This window comes from Rissa tridactyla, chromosome 7 (assembly GCF_028500815.1).
Source record: "Rissa tridactyla isolate bRisTri1 chromosome 7, bRisTri1.patW.cur.20221130, whole genome shotgun sequence".
In the NCBI taxonomy this organism is placed as follows: domain Eukaryota; kingdom Metazoa; phylum Chordata; class Aves; order Charadriiformes; family Laridae; genus Rissa; species Rissa tridactyla.
Window position 1 is genome coordinate 34,217,350 of NC_071472.1, and position 22,862 is coordinate 34,240,211.

Sequence of the window (22,862 nt, forward strand, 5' to 3'; positions counted from 1 at the left end):
AAACATATGAAGTGACAGCTCTCAAAACAGTTATTAGAGTTCTTGTTGGAGATTCTAATGTTCTTCCTTGTTTTTCTTAATATTCTGGTTGTATTCCTGAATGTTTATCTTCTTGAACAATCGGTTCTCTTATCCAGGGTGGCAGAGAATGCTGTAGATAATTGAAGACATCACATATGGATTCTGGGGAGCTTGGTGCAGATACCTCTGTAAGCTCTGAGACCACAAATAATGTGGTTGACTGAGTTGTGCAGAGTTTAATAGTTCTGAATTTCACAGATGAGTTGGATATCTTTGCATCAAGGCCTCTCAGGATCCCACTAAAAGGAACACTTAAGGGGTGTAAACTGGATTCTAGTCATTCTCAGCTATTTGAACAGCTTTTTGAAGGTTCTTGCAAATGGATGAGAGCCAGAGAGCCTGGAAGTTAAGCTTAAGCTACCCAAACTTGTACTGCTATGTACAGGAACAAACTCCATGTCAGTCCCTGTTGGTGGTGGGGAGAGGTGGTTTTTCGGTATTTGTGTCCTGTACTCTACTTGAGCCTCTGAATAGAATTTGGCAAGTGCAAAGGCCTGTGCTTGGTTTAGATCTGTATTTAATATCCTGAATTGCAGTATACTTTGGACTGTGAATTCTTCAAAGAGGATTCCAGAACAGTACAGCTTCCTGTAACTCATCTTTTTTCATTTGGTAAGTATAGCATATTACTTTTGGAAAAAAATGGAAAACTACTATTACTAGCATTTGGATAATAATTTGCCTAAAAATTCCAATGGTCAGGGAGGTTTTGGGGTTGTTTTTACTGAAGTTAATACAGTAATACAATAATAAGACAAAGAAATAAGAAATGTGAGGGTTTTGACTAACAGATGTAGAAGCATATAAGTCTCCTGGGGGGGGGGGAAAAAGTAGTAAGTTCTCGGATAACTTTATCTAATCCTTTACAGGGCTTTCTTCAAGCAAAATTCTTTTAAATTCAACTGGCTTACTTTACAATGTACAGCTCCAGCACTTTAACCAAGTAAGAATGGTACTTAATTTTTTAAGCTACTGTAACCACTGTTTGGAGAATGTAAGTGATTTGTTTGTGGGTTTTTTTATGTTCTAGATATATCAAGCTTTCAAAATTTATATAGAGGGCCACTGCCAGTCACTCAAAGGTAAATGTAAGTCTTGTCTAAAGTATAAATTTATAAAACAATGCTTGTTGAAAATTCTCAAGACTGAAGCTGATGGAAACAAAAGTCCTCTCATGCAATGTGGTTTAGGCAGTACTGTTATAATAGGCTCAAGCATCTCACTTTCCACTTTTTAAGAAGGATAAGTCAAAGAAAATGTGGAATTAGTCCTCATATGTTTGTTTTTCTTACTTCCCAGCAAAGGGAAGTTGAACTTTAGGCAGGATTCTGCATTATGTTGAAAGTGTTCCTCAAGAATGGCACATTTGGCTAGGATAACTTGCTAATTATGGGACTCAAATTTGAATGTTGAGCTACATGAGCTTAATCAGAATGGAATGGTAAAGGACTTTGTTTAAAAAAAAAAAAAAAGTGATGGCATCGTTAGCTTGAGGTTACAGTTTTGTGTTGAAAACTAGAAGTTTTCTCATAACTGTCCTGCCTTTAAACATTGATGTCTTGCTGTCTTATTTTGTAACAGCAGGAATTAAAAAATGTCACTTTCACTCAATGTTAATTGCACTGATCTGCATTGCAACGGGAATTGCAATGTAACTGCAAGCATGGTGATTCTGTATAGTGATCTATATACCACCTTTGTTTTACTTGCAGTTTAGTCTTTGGAGACAGTTGCCACATCTTGTTCTTAATTAATTTTATATTTTTTAATTCTCTTCCATTTCAGAAAGAAAAGCTAATGTTTACAGACTTCATATACCCTGGTCACATGAAGACTCAATATTTGTAGCAAAGTAAGGACTTTAACAATTATAACTTACTTTTTGGTATGTTTTTGAAGAATGTTTACGTTCTGTTGTGGTAATATTTCTGATATGAGACAACTTCTCCAGTCTTCAAGTGCTTGGCTTCCTGCCCTTGTTGACAGTTGTTTTGGCTTTTCCTCAGAATATCTATTAACTGTTTGTTTAATATTTCTCGCTAATTTTCTTGAAAAGGAAGTAATTTGCTGATCTGAAATTCTCGGCATAATCTTTGACTCCTTCATGAGTGGGGAATAGAGAGGCTGCTCTGGATGCTGGCTTCTTCCTGTAACCTGGAGTTTGGATCACACAGTAGCCCTAAGTTGCTTCAGCAGCATAGTCCTGACAAAATCAAATGATACAGTTTGGAATACGTGTCACTCATGAATTGCAGTTGAACAACCTGGGTTTATTTTAGATGGGTGGAAAACAGTCTTCCTTATTTATTTTAGAGGCCTTAAGGACACCTCTCTATTTTTTTTTTTTTTTTCCCCCCTGTATTTTCTAACAATGTAATACTTGCAGGAAACTGCTTTGTATTCTTGAGAATCTGTCCTTCTCTTTCTTATCACTCAGCATATTTATGTGTTCTGTGAGGTAGTGCGGACACTAATGATGAACTTGTTTATTTTCATTAGTACCATGCCCCCTGGTAGTTGAGAGGACAGTGGATTGACAATGTTACGTAGTACCTTGTGACAGGGTAAACAAGTTCCTTATACTATTTAGCTTATAGCTTGAAGTGACACTTTGTGTACTAGTTCTGCTTTATGTGCACTTGATGAAAACTAAGGCATGTTTGGCTTTTTTTGATTATAAGGACAATTACCAATTAAGTTGATGTTTCAGAGTTCCATCTTTTACTGAGATTTCTGCAAAACTGCATACAGCTCAGCCTCAAAATGACAACAGGGTTCCAGAGTTAAATATTTACTCTTCCTCAGACTGTCAGTATGAAGTGAGTAATGCAGATTTATTTTATAGTTAGTTTGCATTGCTGTATAGTTTTTGTATAATTGAGTCTTTTAAAACAAGTAGCTTATTAATCAAAATAAATACTAAGCAAATCTAAAGGTGGGCTGTTTGGCCTTTTTGTAAATGTAGTGCATGTTACAAGTATTTTGTAACAGCTGGAGTAATATTGGAAGTTGGGCTCTCATTTCTAAGAAAAATTTTAAAGCATTTGTTTTTAAAAAATCAGTAGTAAGCTGTTGTACAGTTTAGTTATGGGATTGCTGTATTCCAATATTAAGTTGGCTTCTTAGAAATAAAAGTATTTTGTGTTTATGCTTACCATTGTATAAAGTAATAAAATATTTGGCTTTTTTATCAAGATAATTCTGAAGACGTCACCTGTACAGATTCTTGGGCAAGTAAGAAAACTTTCTAGTACTAGATTGTTGGGTTTTTTTATGTCAGTAGCATCTGTAGAAGTTTTCCCTTCTTCCCTTCCCTACTATGGCACTTCAGATTCTTTCTTGATGCCAAGAGGAACACTATTCAATGATCACTTTAAACCTTGTCACTTGGCAAGGCATCCCATCTGGATAAATGTCAGGCCTCAGTTTTCAGAGGATTAGAAAAGCACTCTGGATCTAAAGAGCTATTGTAAATGTTGAGCATTTGGCTTTGTGATTAGCCGGATATCTGTAAAGAGATGATGCTGTAGGTCACTTTCGCTTTCTAGCCTGATGAGTCAGTAGTGTTAAAATTTTAAAATACATTTGGCATCAACTCAAAGTTAGGAAAAAAAAAAAAGTCTAAGTAGATCCATATGCTCCTTTTCAACAAATCTTCTTTGATTATCAATGAATATATTTCAACATTTGTATCAGTAAAAATAGACTAGCCATCTGCAATATTCTGATTCTAAAAAGTAATTAATTCTCAAGCACCTAAGTGTAGTACTAGAATATTACTGGCAAGTTTCTCTATTTGAATACATAAAAGATTTTTCATTTTGTTGTCATTTTAAAAGAACTTGTGTGCTATTTGTGTGTTAAACAGATATCCCTTCATTATTTGGGACAGTGGAAGCCATTTAACATGTACATTAAATTCTTTGACCAAAAGCATATATAACTATATATTGCTTGGAAAGTGTACTTTTACTTTTATTTTTTGAATTTATTTTACTGAAATACCGTTAAGAGGCTACTTTGTTCTTTTCATATTTGTCTTGACTTGAAAAAAAGCATTAGTTTATAATTTGGTCGTTTATCAAAACACGTTTGATTAGCCATTTATGATAGATCTGAGTATTTTCCATATATAACATTAGTTGCTAATGATGGTTATCAAATAATTTATGTATCAAAATGAGAAACTTTTAAGATTTTCCAATCATGTTATCATGCTCTCTTCATGATATTTGTGTGTATTTCAAATAAATAAATAAATAAAGTTATCCTTATATCCTTGTCTTTCAGATAATAAGGTTCCATGCTGGCGCTCTTCCTGTCTATGTTGTTTCTAATATTCTTCTTACTTACGGAGGACAGTTGAGCACATTGATATCAACAGGTAGCTTTCTAGAATGTTTTTTTTTTTTCTGTCACAGGCGTGTTTAAAGAAATTACTTATCCAATGTACTGTTGAAAGACTAGCTAGTTGTGAATTTTTTAAGCTAAGTATCATTGAACTTGTGCAAGTACTTGGACCTATGCTCTTCAGTTTCAGTTTTGCTTTGTTGATAGTTCTTCAAGGTTGTGTTGTAGCAGAATATTTCCTTATTATTTTACTCTGCAGTCCTTTCGTTGCACATGATTGGTGTTGCACTATATTTTAGAATCAATAGAAGTCTACTTAAAAATACATGTAAAAGTTTTTAAAATACATCGTTAGTATGCACAAAACATTTTTCTTGCATGAAGATGAGATCTCCAGACTAACCTTTAGTCATGTCTTCAGACAAAATGTATTTTTGCTTAAATTCAGGTAGTGTTTATAACAAACTCTGTAATCTCTGTAAAAGCTCTTGTCATATTACCTGAGTATGGGTGGTCCAGCTAATAAGGGCCTTGATGATGAAGTATGTTGACTTACAGTACTGTTATAAGATGTAATTATCTTGTTTTGAAGTAAACTTTCAAACCTTTGTCTCAGTTTACTTTTTATTGTGGATCTTACTTGTTAAAGTTCATAACAAAATAATAACTACAGATGCTTTCCGTTCTTTATTCTAGGCCAGTGTTCAGACTTTTCCCTTGAGCTAGTTAGGACAGCTAAGCCCTACAAAGTAGAACCTCTCATAAGCATTGTTGTGTTTCTGCAGAGGTGAGTTTGTGTAACTTACTTATTTAAAGCAGTTTCCAACTGTAATGGTAATTGGAAGTGATAAGTAATACTGCTTTCATGTTTTTGGCAGGTTTCACTGGTTTAGAGTGATTTGGCAATCACTGTCACTACCAGAGGTGGATGCTGCTGTACTGAGTAGTCAGGATGCATGGTTCCCCCTTGTGTCCCTCATTCTATTTCTTTTTGGGACAGGCATTGCCTACTGGAGTGGAGTATTTTTCTCTATATCTCTGAGGCTCTTCTCTTCATTGTGGTTAACTCTGATTAGGTAAAACATTATGCTATATAATTATGCTCTTTTAGATGACTGAGACTCTGTCAGTTTTTTTCTGTTTGATTTAGTGTGAATGCTTGGGCAGATTGAATTCTGCAATACAGTTCATACATGATTTTAGCCATCTGGGTTTGTCAGCGTTAAGTACTAATGACATATGAGGATTGCCTCATATTCCTTATTCCACATCTCCAAAAGGGAACATAAATGGCTTTCTCGTTTCCTTCACCAGCTGTTATAAAGGTTTTCAGTTTGTTTTTCAGGAAGGCTTGTTGGGGAAAAGCAAGCAATTGAACTATTCCCTTATAAGCAGCTCAAAAAATAAATGTATATATTTAGAAAGGGACTATAAGCATTGCGATCCATTCCTCATTGTTCATATTGGATAAACTGCATTAAGGAATGCAAACAGGTTTGTAAAACAAACTTCTTGGATGTTAATTTTGCTCTACAAGACTGATGAATTTTATTGATTGTGTCGAAGAACAGGGGAATGTTTTTGCTTGTACAGATGAGCATTCAAATATGAAAGTGGGTTTAAAAAAAGCAAGGAAGATAAAGAGATTTTTGAAAGAGTAAATTAGTAAATTGGATAACACACTTAGCTATTTTAATGCTTTGAGCGTTCTGACACTGATAACAGCCCTCAGCTAGATTTGAGCCAACTCTGTCTCCAGAAATTTGGTTGGGATGCTCTTTACTCAGAAACTATCTGCTAAATGAACTCTTTATTTTTTCACCATGAGCACTTTGGGTCTTATTCTACCAAATAATAGATGTGGTGTCAGCTATTTCTTCTCAGCCATCTTCTTTATAAATTACAGTGGATGCTTCAGTATTAGTTTTAAGTGATAAAGTGATTAACTTCTAGTTTTTGAAACTACTCTTTCTGAATTTTTAAGGGTTTTGCTCAATTTGTACACTTCACTAAAGCTTTTGATTTCCTGCAAATCCTGAGAGTGTCTTGGGCAGAGGCAGGAAAATAAGATTTTGTGTGCCTGCTTGTAAGTCAGCTGGTTAATTTTGAAATTCCTAGTGCCTTACACAGTTCTAGTGCCTTACACAGTTTTTGATCTACTTCTGAATTACTTGTAAAAAAAACCAACAAAACAAACCCACCTTTATTTTCTATAAATCTCTCTAAAGTAGATAGTATTCGCTTGACTCTTGCTCAGTGTTCTGAAATGATCTGATATGGCCAGCAGCAAAGAATTTGTCACTAGCTGTCTGTGGAATTCTTTTTTTTTTGTGTGCGTCAGCCACCTTTTTGTGGTTATTTTCAATTTTGGTTGCAAAGGCTTTTAAAATTGTATTTTCCAAATAATGCTTCTTCTGTTTTCAGTGTCTAGTTTAAATCTGTAATATCCTGTGAATATACAAGTAGTACAGACTTTTTCCTAGTTCTGTTGCACCTCCTGCTGCATTCCCCTCACTGTCACACCTCCTTAGCTCATCTTTGTCATTTCAAATTCATACTTGTTTCTTAGTCGTACCAGCTGGAATCCAGAAACTTAAGCTTTTCTGTGTCTCAGACACAGTCTGTGAGCAAGCAAAAATTCCTGTCTGGGAAGAACGTTTGTCACAGAATTAATCTCCTGGAGACTTACTGTTTTATACTGTATACAGCAGTATACTGTCTTTAATTTAAAGTGCATTAACATTTGTATTAGGTGTCACTTCCATGATGCTGCTTTGCAGTAATAATAAGATGATCCTTGTGCTCTTTTGCTGAACAGAAGAACTTAGTGACTGATGCAGATCTACAGATAGCATTATCTAATGCTTTATGTTCACAAATGTATCCTTTATGGTCCCCAAATGAAGTAAAAGTAATACATTAGTTACAGACATACATTCTAGAAGGTGTAAGATTTTGTAGGTTCATTTGATAAGAAAGTTGAGGGGTTTGGGTTTTGTTTTTGCGGTTTTTTTTGTTGTTTTTTTTTTTTTTTTTTTTTCCAAAGTAGCTTATGTAGCAGTTGTTACATATGTTAAAATTTGTCTAACTTTATTTTTTCAGCGTTTAGTCAATATTCAGGAGCAATTTATTCTTTTTAGTCATTCACAAAAAAGAATTAGTCTTTAATCTTTGTGGGTTTTATGTTGTTACAAGAGAATAACGGTAGTTTTGTCTCTTTTTAGACCTACTGTACTTCATAAAGACAAGAAGTTGATTACAGCCAGAAGACTCTGTGAGATGTTATCCCTTGTTTTGGTTAGCTGGACCACTTGCGGTGCATTTGCTATATTCATTATTTATCTTCAGTACTTGTTTAAGGTACTGAAAGGCTAAACTTTTTGAATTTATAACTCAATTTTGTGTGCTTTGAATTAACCCCACGTTAAAAGCAAAAATACAGATTACCATTTTTCATATTTAAATGTTATTATTTGTGTACTTGAAAATAGGTCCTTTTTGAACACATGAGACTCTCACAATCCTGTAACCTTTAGAATTATTTTGCTATTTTGATAATGCTTTTTCAAAAGAAACGTACAGTCCCATGTGCCCACTACAATAATGCATATAATTGTGGTTTTTAACTTATGGATAGATAATGTCATAAAATCAAAGACTAGTAACTCCCTTGAAGATAAACTTTAACAAAGGGAGGACTTGGAATGTTCTGACAAAAACTTTTTATCTTAAAAGAGTTTTCACAAATCTTTATGGAGTAAAAGGGAGGAGGGTGGATATATTGTAGAATTAGGATAGTCTTACTGTATGTCTAATGTTCTCCCTCGGCTAGTGCCACAGAGATCCATATTTAGTCCCTGCCATTCAGTTTCCATGGTCTTCCTTGCATCAGAGCGTCAAACTTATCTGATTCACCCTATGGTTATAAGCTGCTAAATCAGCTACTATACTTAACTACTAGGGAAGCATTCGGGCATGCACCTGAGAGTAGGCGCAAAGCAGAGCAGCTTACAGGTGGTCTGAAGCAGGTAGGTGGCAGCTGAAAGCGCAGCCTGCGGAACAGGTCTAGCTGTAATCGAACTCCCTGTGACATAAGGTCACCCTGTGAAGAATATTCCCTCTTCTGCAGTAAATCTCTGGCATGGGACTTTTCCTTTGTGGCCTGTTTATGGGTTTCTGCAGAAAGTGAAGTAGAACTGAATTAGCAGGAGGAGGTGAGGAATATGCAGATTTTCCACTCTGTATTCTCTGTAAAGCACAGTGGAAGGGGAAAAAGCAGCAGAAGTTTTCTCTCTGTGCTTGGAAATCCTTCCTTAAGGAGGGAGTTCTTGCATTGCAGCTCCATTGGGGCCCTAGAATCATCTAACTATAAAAAGGGTCAAAAATTAATTAGTCCAAATTTTTTTTTTCTTGTATACTACAGCTTTTGTGTGAAGAAACATTCTTACAAAAGCTGAACTGTCTGTCTTGCAGGTTATAAAACTACATGTGAATGTAAGAGTAGAAGAAAAGACGCTTAATGGGGTAAGTTTATTTCCAGCTTCTAGTCAAAATTGTGACCAAAAATTGTTTGGCAAACCTGTTCGTTTCAAATGGTTATCGTCTTGCCTTGGATAGTATTTGGTTGTGCTGTGAGGACTGGATGGCTGTTTACTTACTGTGTGCATGATGTGAAAGAAAAGCCAGGACACAAGTAGCCTATTCCATCACTTACGACTGTTGCATTCACTGTTCAAGATCACTGACGTGTGAACTAGATTCAGGTTCATTTAAGAATAAAATTTAGTCTCTGAATACATACTGAACAGTAGTTTTTGTCTAAATTTTGGTATTTGATTATGCATGCCTCATCTAAAGAAATAAATTTAATTTCTAGATGCTGATAAGTACTATAGGTTAATATTTTTTCCAGATAGGTAGTCTGTGTAGTTCAGGGGTGTTTTTAATAAGGGGATGACAAATATGATTTATTAGATGGATATGGACTGAGACTGCAGTATATTGTGAGCTGTTTAAAAAGAAGTGGAGAAGCATTAGGTTTCATGCATTGTGAACTGTCTTTGTTTTTTCAGTTACTTTAAGGTACAGGATCCAAGATGTAAGCATGTGTGGATACAAGCAGATAATAACTACCTGTTCTTTTTTGCAAACATAGTTAAAAAAGAAGTTTGCCAGAAAAAGCTGCTGACAGTTTTCTTTGGGTTTCTTTGAGTGTTTTTTGTGTGTTTAGTTTTAAATACTCTCCTTCTCTTTTCATCTGCTTACAATTTTGTTTTGTTTCAATTGTGTGTTTTGAGGTTTTTTTCTTGTCATTAGAGGTTAGCATCTGCCAAGTCATTAGTTTCTTTGTTACTTATTCCTACAGCTAATGTTTTACTCTGAGTTGCATTACCTCCTGTATCTTTTTCCATGAATGATCATCTGTGATTTTCACCTGCATGCTTTATTTACTCCTTTTATTCTGTTCTTCCTCCTTCCAGGAACTCCATTTCTTATCACTGCATTGGTGTCAGGGCATCTCCACTCTCCATTCTTTTCTTCCAAAGGCATATGAACTATTAGTGTAAGAGAAATTTCTGGTTAAATCTAGATGCTTTAAAATTGAACTATTTAACTTTGCTTTTGATGGCATTTTGAGAGATAAATTGCAAATTTTCTTCTTAAATCAGAGCTGGTATGATGATGCTACGATGATTTTTCCCTCCTCCTCCCACAGCATGGGTTCTTACAAGCCTGTGCGTTTTTTTATGACTTTTGCCTTTTATTTTCAGGATTCAGACCCCTCAAAAGAAACTTCACGGAACTCCAGTATACACACAGTCAAAAACCAGAGTTCGATGGACAATACCTCAAAAGCAACACAATTGCTTTCCAACAGTACAACAATTGCTGAAGCCGTTAACAGTCTTAAGATGCATGTTACAATTCTCAATTTATTCACGTGGATTGTGCTGCTCAACTTGCCATCTTTAATTTATTGGTTAAAAAATCTCAGGTAACTTCCTAAATTGCCAGTAAGGTGTAAGAAAATAATATGAACCTTTAAAGACAATAAAAATTGCAAAGGATTGACTCTTTTTATTATTAGCTATCTCATGGTATCGAACACTTCTGTTAATTTTAATCATTTTTTCTATGCAATCTGGTTTATGTTATGGTATAAGTAGGTGTTAAATGAATCAGTGATGTCCTGATGGAAATAATGATTCAGAAAGGGTTTAAAATCAGGCCGTGATGCCATGTACATTTCATGTATGTTTGTTGTTGTCAGCATGTGCATATTCCCAACTTGGATTTTATTTGGTAGCCTAGTTTAGAAGTAATATGCTTTTTAAACCGTTTTTTGCAGGTACAGTGTTAGACTTGATCCCGATCCATGTAGATCTACAGCTATTATCCTTGTATGCATTTTAGAAATTCTCATGAATTCAAGTACTTCTGAAGTGAAATCAAGGTACTGTAGCCTAATTCCCAGTTTTTGTTTTCCTACTTCTTTCTTACTACTTCCATTTGTGTGGTAAAACTTAATTTATGCTGCAAAGATGTGTAATTGTTCTGTCTACATAGATTCATAAAGTCGTATGGTTAAATCTTAAATGCAAATTAACTGTAGTTCAGCCAAGTGGAGAAAATCACTGGTATTTACCATGTGGATTTAAATGAAGTATTTACTATCTAAACAATCAGTTGCATAAAGACTTCTTTAACTGGGAGTCTTTCATTCAAAATTCATTGAATCCTTACAAATGTTACAGAATCCTAATATGTTTAGCAATTACTATCAGAAGTTACAAGGAAAAGTGAATTCTAAACTGAATTCTAAACCATTATAGCTTATATTCTTGCCATTCCCCCTTACGGGCACAATTGTGGACACGTAACTTGCTTTCTACTGGATTAAGAAGTTTTGAGCACTTGGTTTTGCTGACAGGTAGAGCATTTCTTGTTCAGATAGAAAATTAGTGCCTCATGAAAGACAACTAATAATAACCAATGTACTTTATCCCCTTGGCCAGTACTTGTTAATTCAAATGATCTAAACATCTTCCGTGTTACAGAGAACTTATTTCTAAATTAATATAAGAATATTTTAAAATTACATTTTATTAGCCTTTTGAAATTACTCTTGCTTATGCATCAGTTGTTATTGCCTATTACACCTATTTGTTCAGTTTTAGAAATGAACAAATCTGTGAAATCTATAAATTACTTTTCAAAAGAAAGTGAAATATGGTATTTGTATATCTTCTGCATGTATGGCTACAAAAATGGCAATTTTTTCTTTATATTCTTACAGTAAACTCTTGAAGATCGCAGCCAAAGTTCCACTCCCTTTGTCAGTTGCAATGTTGGCCTTTGGACGAATGCATTTATACAAAGTACCACACTTTGTAACCTTTTCTTTTCTTTTACATGTGCTGTGTTGTATTGTGTAACATTCGTTATACATAGGAAGAACAGTGCAGCCTAGAAATTTAACACTGGAGATGGGCAAATTTCAACAAAGAAATGCCTAGATTAATATCATCAGTAGTTTACATTATGTGGGAAAGAGGACGGAACTGTGAATACTTTATGAAAAGTTCATGGTTCTGTTCATGTTGCTTAGAAAGCTTTTCGTGGTGTGAAAATGTTCACATGACTGTGAAAATTAAGTGAATTTACTATGTGTGTGTGTAAGCACATAAATCATATTAGTGTAACATCTCAATACTCTTGTTTGCCTTGTAGAGACTTTGATATTTCACTACAGTTCTTTGTTGAAACAAGACTTTTTTTACTCACTATGCCATACAGTGCATATGTTACGAACCTGCATCTTTTGCAGGTCTAAATTATGCTGGTTAAAACTCAATACATTTCAAGCACACTGTGACTATCACAAAAACTACACAGCCAAGTATACTTTTAATCATTTTATGCTACATTTAAAAGCTGCCACAGTTGTGTCTAGACAAACTAGAATGTACTGCTTCTATAGAACTGTTATTTCTATCAAATCATTTGTTCAATCAGTGTGAGTTGAACATTTGTGAGATTATTGAAAGTCTTATACATTTTACTTTTTGTGAGAGTGAGCAAACAACAATATTCTGTGTAGCTTCCTATTCAGGAAGGATACCAGCAGATTCAGAAACAATTTGCTGTAATGTTGTTTTAAAACATTGCCGGTTTTCTCTGGAATTTTGTCAATCCTGAAATTACTCCTTGGACCTTGTCCATATGTAGAAGCTAGCAAATGTTGAGGTATAGTTTGAATTTACAGTGCAGTTGCTGTACCGCTCTGTTTCAAAGTAGACAAGGCAGTTTTTTTTTCCTATTGTAAATGGAGAATCAGCTGTCTCATAAGAAATGTCCATACATGAAATTAATATGGAATAGTTACAACACTGTCAATTCAAGCCCTGCCATAAAGTTATAACTTCCTTATGCAGACAAGCCCTTAGTAATACTGGGAAATACTGACCCTAATTATTAGCTCTGTATAAAGTATTATCTTAGTGCCTAGATGCTACAGTGACTGCCATTTATAACGAAGCCTAAAATAGCTATGTGTAAGGAATTCTGTCCCCTGGGTATGTCTTTTGCCTACAGAAGAAATCTTAGTAGCCATTAGGTTGAAATGATGTACTGATTCTGTGTAGAGATGAGGCTACTTGTCTCTGTGTTAGCTGTCTCCACTCTGTCCAAGATACCTGTTATTGTCATATGGAAATACTAGACCAGCTCAGTCATCTTATACGAATAATAAGAGGAAATCTGCTACCTACAGTCAATCAAGTATATTCTCGATATAGTATTGCAGCCAGCCTAACCCATTAATTGTATTGTATCTCATTAATCTTGCCTAAAGTGCCTCAGTTAGATCTAGTGTGCTGTTAGGGTCAGTTTACTTGAGCTGGCTGGAAAGACTTAATTCACACAGGGATTTTCCAAAATGAAGGACAAATGTGAGGTAAGCGTGTATTTTTTCTGCTTATATCCAAGTCAGCAGTTCAAGTTATCTGTAAGTCATGAAAACTGCTTTAACTGAGTAAGACTATTGTAGTTAACCAAACCTCTGTCACTGTTATCAGTAATTCATTGCCTGGTATTCTAGTCTTAACCTTTTTAAAAAAAAGGTTAGATTATCCATAGTGTTTGTAAATCAGAAAAGGTATTTGAATAGATTATATCTTGATACTTTCTAATCAAACGTGTGCTACAGTGTGTGTGTATATATATATATATCTTTTATATATATATAAAAAAGATAATTTGTTAATTTGTGTGTCTAAATATACTTGTAGCTAAATCCACCAGTTGGTTTAACTTAAAAAATTGCTGTTCACATATAGAAGAATAGTTTTTGTACTTTCAAATGGCTGTGATTGAAAGATGGTGGCAGAACTGCATCGGGGCTTTCCAAAGGGCATCCCTGAAATGTGCAGGATCTGATTTCTGTGGAAGAAATTTTCCTTGGCCTTCATGGTTCTTTTGGCTTACTACTGTATTTAACTTCTGATTTTGTTTTGCCACTTTAATGGGCTCTTTATGCACAAATCCGTTTGTTGGAGCTGTTGGTGGAATAAAATAATAATCAGAACAAGGAGAGCAAACAGTCTCTGCATGTAGTAGCTTTGATAGCTTCCAAAATCTGCCACAGTGTGAAATTTACTGAATTAAAGCAGCATAGAATGACACCAATTTTTTCCTTTAATGATGTTTTTAAAGCTGTGAATCGTATTGATAGTTGTTATCACTTTTCATTAAATGGGTTACAGAATCGTGCATAGATTCCTACCTGATTTTCAGGTTGGATGTAGGAATAGATACAACCCTGAGTCTTGAGATCCCAGATGACAGAATTTATCTCATGTCCCTCAATGCTCCCTTTTTTCAGAGATGTTTCAGAGACGGTTTACCTTCACAAGGGGAAGGGGGGAAGTCTTACTGCTCTTTTTGGATTTAATGCATTCCGTGTCATTTGTTAGATGAAAACTGCACTGAGATGTGCGTCTGAATTTTGCAGTGATTGTGGACTATGTAACTTCAACTGTTTGAGAGGTTAGGTGTCTAATCCCAACTAGATTTTCTATATAATCAATGGAGGGGGGGATAGGATTAGACCAATTCATCCTATTCTGAGAGAGGATGAATTATCCTACTTGCCGTCCTGATATGAGAGTCTAAATTCTGTTATATGAATCTAGTTCTGCCACTGTTCACAATTATAATCTCAGTGAAAACTTAGCGTAATTAAATATAAATACTTTTAATCACATGTAGAAGGATGTGTTATATTACTGAAATATCCTTTATTATGAGTAGGCTGCATTTATAAACCAGCTTTTGGCAAATATATTGTAATGTCTCGTAGTACCTTTAACTAAATTAAAATTCCAGTTTATTCTTCAAATTTTAGATTATCTAGACTGTGTAGGAGAAGATCTAGACACAAATTAACTTGTAATGGATTAGACCTTTGCTCTGTAACGGAAGATTTGTATTTACATCCAGACCCAAATTCTGTTGCTCTCTCCTTTTCAGACGTTGAGGTATTAATTTTGCAAAACCACTGTTCTTCATCTATGTGGATGTTTACCACATTTAGATGGAGATTATACCACATAATCAAGCATTTAGGTTGAGATCAAGCAACCATTTTTTGGCTTGTACCTCAGGATGCATTCAAAACAAGAACTATTTGTGTGGCTCTCTTCTAATTTATTTTTTTTATAAGCTATCAGAAATGGAATAAAAAAACAGGGTAAGAACCTAGAGTACCAAATGTCACTAATTTTAGGTACAGCATATACATATAGCAGAATCTTTCTTTGGCAGGGGGAGATTTAATGAGAAGCTTTTAATAAAATCTCCATACCCTGAATTGCTCTCGAAGTCTATAATCTTTTCTGGTTGATACAAGCAAACATGCCTCTCGTAGTCTTACCACGCTGCAGTCATAGTAGCTACACCTGTAGCTATCAGTTCATAAAAGGTCTATATTTGTCTGATAAGGAAAAACTGTTACCTCTTAACTGGAATTACCAAATTCACCTTGAAACTTGAATGAATGAATGTTGTCCAAAGGTGGTATTTTCGGTTTTGATTTAAAAGCTGGTTGCAGAATGTCATGTTTCAGTGTCCTGTTAAAAGGGGGATTGTTTTTTGGGTTTTGGTTAAGGGTTCGTTTGTTTTGTTTAAAAAAAAAAAAATAGCAGTAACTGGAATTTAAGTTAATATTTCTAATATTTAGAGTTCTGCTCTGATTTTTGTATTGTGAGCTGATACATGTAGCAATTCATTCCAAATTATTAATTTGCTAAGTTTTAAAACAAGCAAACAAATAACACACCAAAACCCTAAACAATGTAGTAGTAATATATTGTAGAAGACATAGAGACTGCCTGTATGTCTAAGTGAACTTTTCAACTATAACCTAATTGGGCTACCTTTAAGGTCAGTGTTTAAAAAAATAAAATGTATTGATACTTTAAAAAAACCAAAAAGTATTGTTGCATATGTTGCTATTTGATACGAAGTCTAATTTTCCATGTGTTTGCCAATAACAAGGTTATGAACCTGTTACTTGACTTTTTTCTTAAATCTTATACATCTGCTTCTAAGCTTTGGCAGGACGATATAAAGTCAATTAGTGCCTGTGAACATCCGAGAAGCTTTCATTTGATCAGGTTTATTTCAATACAGCCACGTGCATGTTTAGGCATTTGTCTAATACTGAGAAAAAAGCAGCCACTTACAGACCTTCAATACTCTGGGTTAGTGAAAATGGTTTTGGAAGCAGTTAGAGTGTCTGTACAACAATTGTGCTGGTGTTTAAAGTCACTAAGCTACTAGACAGTTGTTAGCTGTACAACAGACTAAGTTCTTAATGCTTATCTTCCATTTTGTGATGAATGTTAGTTACTTCATTTACAGCTTTGATATTTACATCTCTCTCTTCTGGGAAATAATCTAGTTAGCTTTTATAAGCACTTAGCACTGTACTGCAAAAGGTTTTAAAACTTTTCATTGCCATTCCTTTAGGGGAGACGTACTTTTGTCACCAAAGCTACATGCTGCTTTTATATACCTTTGGAAATATGTGCCAGTGAATGACAATTGAGAACAGATTCATTTTTAGTAAAATCATCAGTAAAATAGGTTTTCTACCTTTTTTAGACGTAGAATTTCAAGCTAGTATTCATAAAAGAATCCTTAAAGTATCTAAAAGTTTATTTGAAAATCTTTTGCAAATATTGTATTTTCTGATGGATATTCTTATTTATGGAAGAATGTATTCAAAGCTTTTAATCAGCTCGTTTATCTTAAAGCTTAAATAAAATCTATAAATTTCATCCTGTTAATAATAAACATTACTGCTTTTAAAAATAAATTTTAAGCATTTAAGGAGAAAATTCTATAGTTCTTATGCAAATCTGCCCAGCACCTCAATTTTTCAGGTATCTAAGCACATAACTGCCTCAAATATGTGCTTGTTGCCTTGTAGCATGAAAACCTGAGTCAAAGCTGGGATGTCTTGATTCTAATTTTGCTTAAGACTTAGGGTCTCATTCTGCATTCTTAAATGCAGACAGATTTTGCTACTCATGCTGTTATAAACAAATCTTGCAAGCATGGTCTCTCTACGGGTATTGGCAGGTTGTGGTCTAGATTCTGTAGGAATCTGGCATCAGAGCTAATTTTGTGTCTGTGAAAGTCAAGAATGGCGCACACAAATTTGTTATTTTGCGGCACATCATTCCAGTTCCTCCTTCCATATGCAGTTTCCTTGGTTTGCGGTATCCTTCTGCTGTAGTACAAAACATAATGTCCACAGTAAGAGTAGGCACCATGCCTGACCTAGTGAAGATACACAGCAGCTGTCCTGTAGACTGTTTTTCTACTGAAGTTTTGCATGTTTGTTGAAATACCAGCAAAGACTTTTTTTTTCCCTACAATTTAAATAATTTCAGGGTATATATATTAAGTATCAAATGTGCAAATGTGTTGATGTATAATTTTATAAAATGGTAAGTGCACTATTTTGGGATCAATTCAGGCTTCAGTATTTTCCACTTACGTTACTTTGAGTGTGAAAACAGTATTTGAGACTGCAGCACCTGACAGCTGAAATATTTTACAGAAGTCTACAAGTAGTAGATGTGACAAATATAATTAGAGTGCCAGACCAAAATTGAAATGTGAAATTCCTCACTGTGACTTTTAACTCGTAGCTTTCTAGAGCAAAAAAAATACTGTGCCTTAAACCAGTTAATGAATACACTCTAACTGTAGCCTGGGGACTTCTGTAGCCTTATATTTGATTTTTGGAGTTGACCAAAAATGTTTGTGATTTGGAATCACACCAGCTGAAGTTGCAAAGCTTTAGCTGACCTTATTTTCTCAAGTCTTTCTATTGTGACCGAAAGAAAAATAAGGAAGGAAAACTAGTCTGAGATATCTGTCTCAACTTCAAAGCCCGTGTGTCAAATTATTTTTTTTTTTTTAATTTTGTTCTTTAGTTTCTTCAAAATAAAAAATTCCTCCAATTGTAGTTTAAGCAAAATACTATATTTAAGGCATTGTGTATCAAGGTCTACACCAGTGTGAGAAGAAAACTAGAAGGTGGTTTCTTGGGGAGGGTAGGGTGGGGTTGATTTGTTGTTTTAAAACTCCAGAAGTTTGAATAACAAATTTCACTTTTTAGGGAAAATATTCATATACAAAACCCTGAAAAGGTGGGGGTGGGGGTAGTTTATACATTCTGTTCTTCTCAATCCATTAAAGAAAGTCAGAAATAGTTAAAATCTTAAAATTTGATATAGTAAAAGGCTTTCTTATGTTTTTTTTTTTTTAATATAGAGAACTCGGGAAAAGCCACCACTGGCTTTCCTTATGTGTCTCTATAGGATTCTTCGTATGTTTTGAACACAACCTCCCAAATTCTGCCTTTTTTTAATTCCCCGGTATTAGAACTACATAACACCGGATCTTTATTCAAGATGCCATATCTCAAAGTTTATCATTAGACCGTGGGTATTTAGATACACACACAAAATGATGGCATGTCAGCTGATCACCATAATTGTTTGAAGCAATATAAGTCAAAGTTATTAACCATCTTTTATTGAGAACCAATAACTTGTACCTGGCTGCCACAATGCTGCTGGCGCTGCGGCACAACAGATAACATGCAATTTTTGTACCTTCCGTGCAACTTCCTGTGCTAGTTTAGGACTTCTAAACCCCTCGTTCCAGTCACATAACTTTCTTCTTTCTTTTGTGATGGTGTTTTTTCAGTAATCCTAGTCATTGTTGATTTCCTGGCTACAGGAATATTCTAGCATTAAAGTCATCAAGAGGGCAGAACTACCTTTAAGAACTTTATTTAGTCTAGAATTGTGTAGGCTTACTAACTTGATTCCTTACCTTTTAATTGCTTTTCCAAGCACAAAGACAGAATAATGTTTGTCAAATTATCTATTTTGGGTAATTGTGGGGACAGGTGCTGGGGCCGGGGGGGAGGATACTGTTGGCTGGTTGGTTGGTTGCTTTCATTAAAGGACTTAGAACTTTGAAGAACATATACGTCATATTTAGAAAAAGCTATTTCTTCACAAGCAACCTGTCTTACATGTTTTTAACTCTTCCTCTGTTTTGAGTTCTTACGTAGCTAGTGTAAACCTGGTGGTTTAGATGGAGCTAACTCTTAATAGTTACAGGTTTCTAGAGATGTTAATAGAGTCCTATCTATAAATGTTTCAATAATGCTATAATAAATTATTGTGCTTATTAAAATGTTTATAACAGAATTCTCAGATACAGTTCATGCAATGTGTGATACTTTGGTAAAGTCTTGTGAGATGCTGAGAAAGCCTTGGAGAATAGGTATCTTCAGCTAATGCTGAAATTGCTAAAAGCTGAAATCTCAAAATTTTGAAAAACTGTCTTTTAGATGCTGGTACTTTTTTGTTGCAATTGAGGGAAACTTGTATGGGAGCTACGCGGGGATGTTTGTCTTTTGTTTGACAGTTTCCCTGTCCGCAGTGTATACTTCACTTTTTTTTTTTTTAACCTAAGTGTGCATGACTTAGAGTGCACTGTATAGCATATGGTCTGCTAAATAAGCACTTCTGTATATTTTTGTATGGTGTTCTAACATGGTTGCATTAGTAAAAATGGTTGTAATTCACAAAAAGTGCCACTTACCAGTCATACTGTGTAGCATGTGGTGAATGTTACCCGTACTTCTGTTGTACAAATGTGCAAATGAGTGTTGTGATAAACATTTGCCTTTAGTCTTTGCTCAGGTACTCATGTGGAGCAGTTTCGCGCTTTTCCTTCTAACTTGTAATACTTGGGGTTCTAACCAGAAAATAAAAACAGTGGAAAAAAAGCATTGTGGTTAGAGCAGTACTTCAGGTAACAGACACTTTTTTCACATCTTGAGTAGAAAACAATAAAGATCATACCTGATGAAACTTGTCTCAATATCTTATCTCATGCACCTTAGGCTGTTACATATGCCTTGTCATCGAAATGCAATAAAATGGAAAATGTTTGATGAATAATATAGTTTATATAAAACATTACATGTATAAAACTTGTTCTACAGCTAAACTAATTAGTTTTAAATTTGCCTTTTGTTCCAGAACAAGATTTTTACCTTTTTGAAGTAACTTGCATGAAACTGAACATGCAAAGCTATGAGCATTTTCAGCTTCGGTGCAATTTAATTCAAATATATATGAATATTACTGTGCCATAAGGGCTATATAATTAGTATAGCCCCTTTCAAAAGATTGGATTTACTGAAGATGTGTGTCTATAGACATAACTTGTCAAGAAAAACCTAGTGCTTAAATTTGGCTGCATTCAAAAGGCAGAACACTAACATCTGGCTTGGAAAGTATTTGTTAAATTACATACTGTTCTCAAAGGAGGATGCAATTTTGTCTAATCAGTGTGACCATACTAATAGCATTTTAATATGAATATGTTCCACTTATATTTGACTTTCACTGAAGGAAAGAGATATAATGAAATTCTTTTAAAAAGAACCAAAAAACAAAACAAACAAAAAAAACCCCACAACCAAAAAACTTTGGGCAAAAATACCACAACTACCGCAATCCCCACATTAAAATGGGCACTAAGTCTAAAGAGACTTTTAGCTCAAACAATTTCTCAGACTCTTTTAGCTCGGAAAGCAACAATACAAGTTTGTAGGGTTTTTTAAAGACAGCTCACAGAGAAATACATGCTAATTCAATCCCTTGCATATCTGCATACTTCATCAGTCAACCAAACTGCCTAAATTCTGTTAGGGGGTAACATAATAGTCCAACAGTAATAAAGCTTGTTTCAAACTACAGCTGACTTTGGTATGTTTTATTATCTGAATATACTGCATATCCCCCAGGTTTTTCTTTCTGAATAAATTAAGTGCATGAAAGAATTGGGGGTGGGTAATTACCTAGAAAATAAACAAAGAAAGTTCTCCTGTACCGGGGGCCACCTTTTTACAAGCTCTTCCGTTGCTGCTGTTGTTCTGGTTCTTGATGAGTCCACTATCTGGAAGTTGTCTATTAAAAAAAGTAATTTATGAGTTTTGATGGATTTTTATTTTTTGATGAATTTTTTTATTCCAAGTCTAGAAAAATATGCAAGCTGGATATGTTGACTTTTATTCGTATTTGTTATGGCAGTCATGGAAACAACACTGCTATGATTTTGTTCACTGTTTTACTAATGGCGTTTGGATATCCACAGCTTAGTCTGCCTGGAAGGGCGGTGTTAGGTTTTTGTTTTGCTTTCAAAATTTAAACCAAAGAAAGCTGTAAAGCTTCTAGTCAGAAACAAACATCTATAATTTGGGGTAAGATAATGGCCAAAAATCTATAGTTTTAACATGTCTATTTAGAGGTATATTTTATGTGATACTAACTAAAGTATCGTCTAAATAGTGGAGAGAACAGTATAATGAAATTATAAGCAAAAAAAATTCAAGCAGCTTTGAGATGAAGGATGCTATGAAATAAGGCGAAGGTAAATTAGCATAGTTGTCCTTGCAGTCTTTGTCTTAGTTTCTAGTCTGACAGGAGGATATTGACTGCCGATAAAATCAGGGTAGGAAAGCAGCACTTTCATTAAAATGATGTGCCTTTGGATCTTGAAACAGACCTTACTCTTCCCTTTCCAGCATCAAGAAAATGATCCCTATCTCTTGAAAACCATCCAAACAGCTGTAATTATCTGTTAGTCAGCATTCTAAGACATGGCTAATTACTTTTAATTAAAAGTAATATTTTGATACAGCTCTGGTCTCTCTGCTGGGAATTGTTTTAAACTTATTATATGCTTACCACCAATTTTCTGCAATATGGCTTAGGGAGGAGGAATTTGCACTGCACTGTTCGATAGCAACAGGTCTTAAGAGTATTAAGGATGAAATTCTCAAGGGTCTTTATGTCATGGATGGAAATGGAATCATTACTGTATTTTTGAACTCCTGCTAACGTCATTGACACCCACCTGCAGTCCACTAGAAATATAAGTGCCGAGATCAGTTTGTTCACAGATTACAAGGAGACTAACCAAGAAGGGGCAAGCCAGAGCCAAATTCACTGGTAAGCTTTATTTTAAAGAGCATGAAAGGGAGGTGGCGTGTTGGTTTTTGTTTTGTTTTGTTTTTTTCTTGAATCAAGTTGTGAAATGAGTCTCTAGTATATTATACCAGACTGTATTATTGCCCCTACTAATACATGTAACACATTTTTGTTTCATGCGGTTTTAGAAATTGAGCTATTTGGGTCTCAGGCCATATTTTTGCATTCTCTGTGGAGCACATAAATATCTGATGCTGTAACTAATCAGCCAATGAAAATGGATGTGTGTAATAACAAATGTAAACTTACAAATGTAAATATTTTGTGTTAGATGTCATACTACTCCTTATTGAAAAGAGAATCAAGTGTCTAGAAATAGCTTTGGTATGGGAAGCACTTCTTTAGAATAATTTGTTCTCCCTAGTACCTTAATGTAAACCGAAGAAGTCGATAGCACACAGATGTAATCTGCAGCAGGCAAGTTTTTCTTGCCATGGATAAATTATTTTCAGCACTCCACTGGATTGTCATGCTTGCTCTATTTATTACCAGTGACAGCTCTGTAGGACTTAAGGAGTCTGGTTCATTGTCCTTCTTACAGGTAGTCTGTTATCTCTTCAGCATGTGGAAAGTGGTGCTCCTGGGTCTCTGTACAGCATTGGCTGTGAGGGGATTGGCAAAGGGTGCTCCTTTCCAACCAGAAGAAAAGTGGAAACCTCTAGATAACCCTAGAAACAGAGACCTGGTAAGAAAATACTGCAAGAACAATAGCCTAAGTTTTATGTGGGTTTTGTGTTTTCCATCATGAGAATTTTTATCTTCTAAATTGAAAGGTAA

The 22,862-nt window shown here is 34.8% G+C and overlaps 1 protein-coding gene and 1 long non-coding RNA gene across 4 annotated transcripts in view; one reads left to right on the forward strand and one right to left on the reverse strand.

The window, feature by feature from the left end:
- Nucleotides 1-22,862, forward strand: part of PGAP1 (post-GPI attachment to proteins inositol deacylase 1) — a 45,303-nt gene that overhangs the window by 19,803 nt on the left and 2,638 nt on the right. Inside the window, exons 14-28 of one of the 3 annotated variants that reach the window (XM_054209502.1) lie at nucleotides 618-693; nucleotides 951-1,024; nucleotides 1,112-1,163; nucleotides 1,867-1,933; nucleotides 2,792-2,900; nucleotides 3,277-3,315; nucleotides 4,372-4,465; nucleotides 5,128-5,218; nucleotides 5,310-5,507; nucleotides 7,656-7,791; nucleotides 8,905-8,955; nucleotides 10,203-10,426; nucleotides 10,781-10,885; nucleotides 11,729-11,810; nucleotides 22,627-22,770. In XM_054209502.1, the coding sequence (XP_054065477.1) occupies nucleotides 618-693; nucleotides 951-1,024; nucleotides 1,112-1,163; nucleotides 1,867-1,933; nucleotides 2,792-2,900; nucleotides 3,277-3,315; nucleotides 4,372-4,465; nucleotides 5,128-5,218; nucleotides 5,310-5,507; nucleotides 7,656-7,791; nucleotides 8,905-8,955; nucleotides 10,203-10,426; nucleotides 10,781-10,885; nucleotides 11,729-11,810; nucleotides 22,627-22,770 (1,542 nt within the window). Of the gene's footprint in view, nucleotides 1-617; nucleotides 694-950; nucleotides 1,025-1,111; nucleotides 1,164-1,866; nucleotides 1,934-2,791; nucleotides 2,901-3,276; nucleotides 3,316-4,371; nucleotides 4,466-5,127; nucleotides 5,219-5,309; nucleotides 5,508-7,655; nucleotides 7,792-8,904; nucleotides 8,956-10,202; nucleotides 10,427-10,780; nucleotides 10,886-11,728; nucleotides 11,811-22,626; nucleotides 22,771-22,862 lie in introns of those variants that run through there. The other 2 variants (XM_054209504.1, XM_054209505.1) reach the window with 2 other exon arrangements.
- LOC128912853 (uncharacterized) lies at nucleotides 9,725-21,139 on the reverse strand. The gene is made up of 3 exons (XR_008467777.1): nucleotides 20,894-21,139; nucleotides 19,627-19,782; nucleotides 9,725-9,986 (listed from the first exon to the last, which is right to left on the reverse strand). It is a non-coding gene; the product is annotated as an uncharacterized LOC128912853 (long non-coding RNA).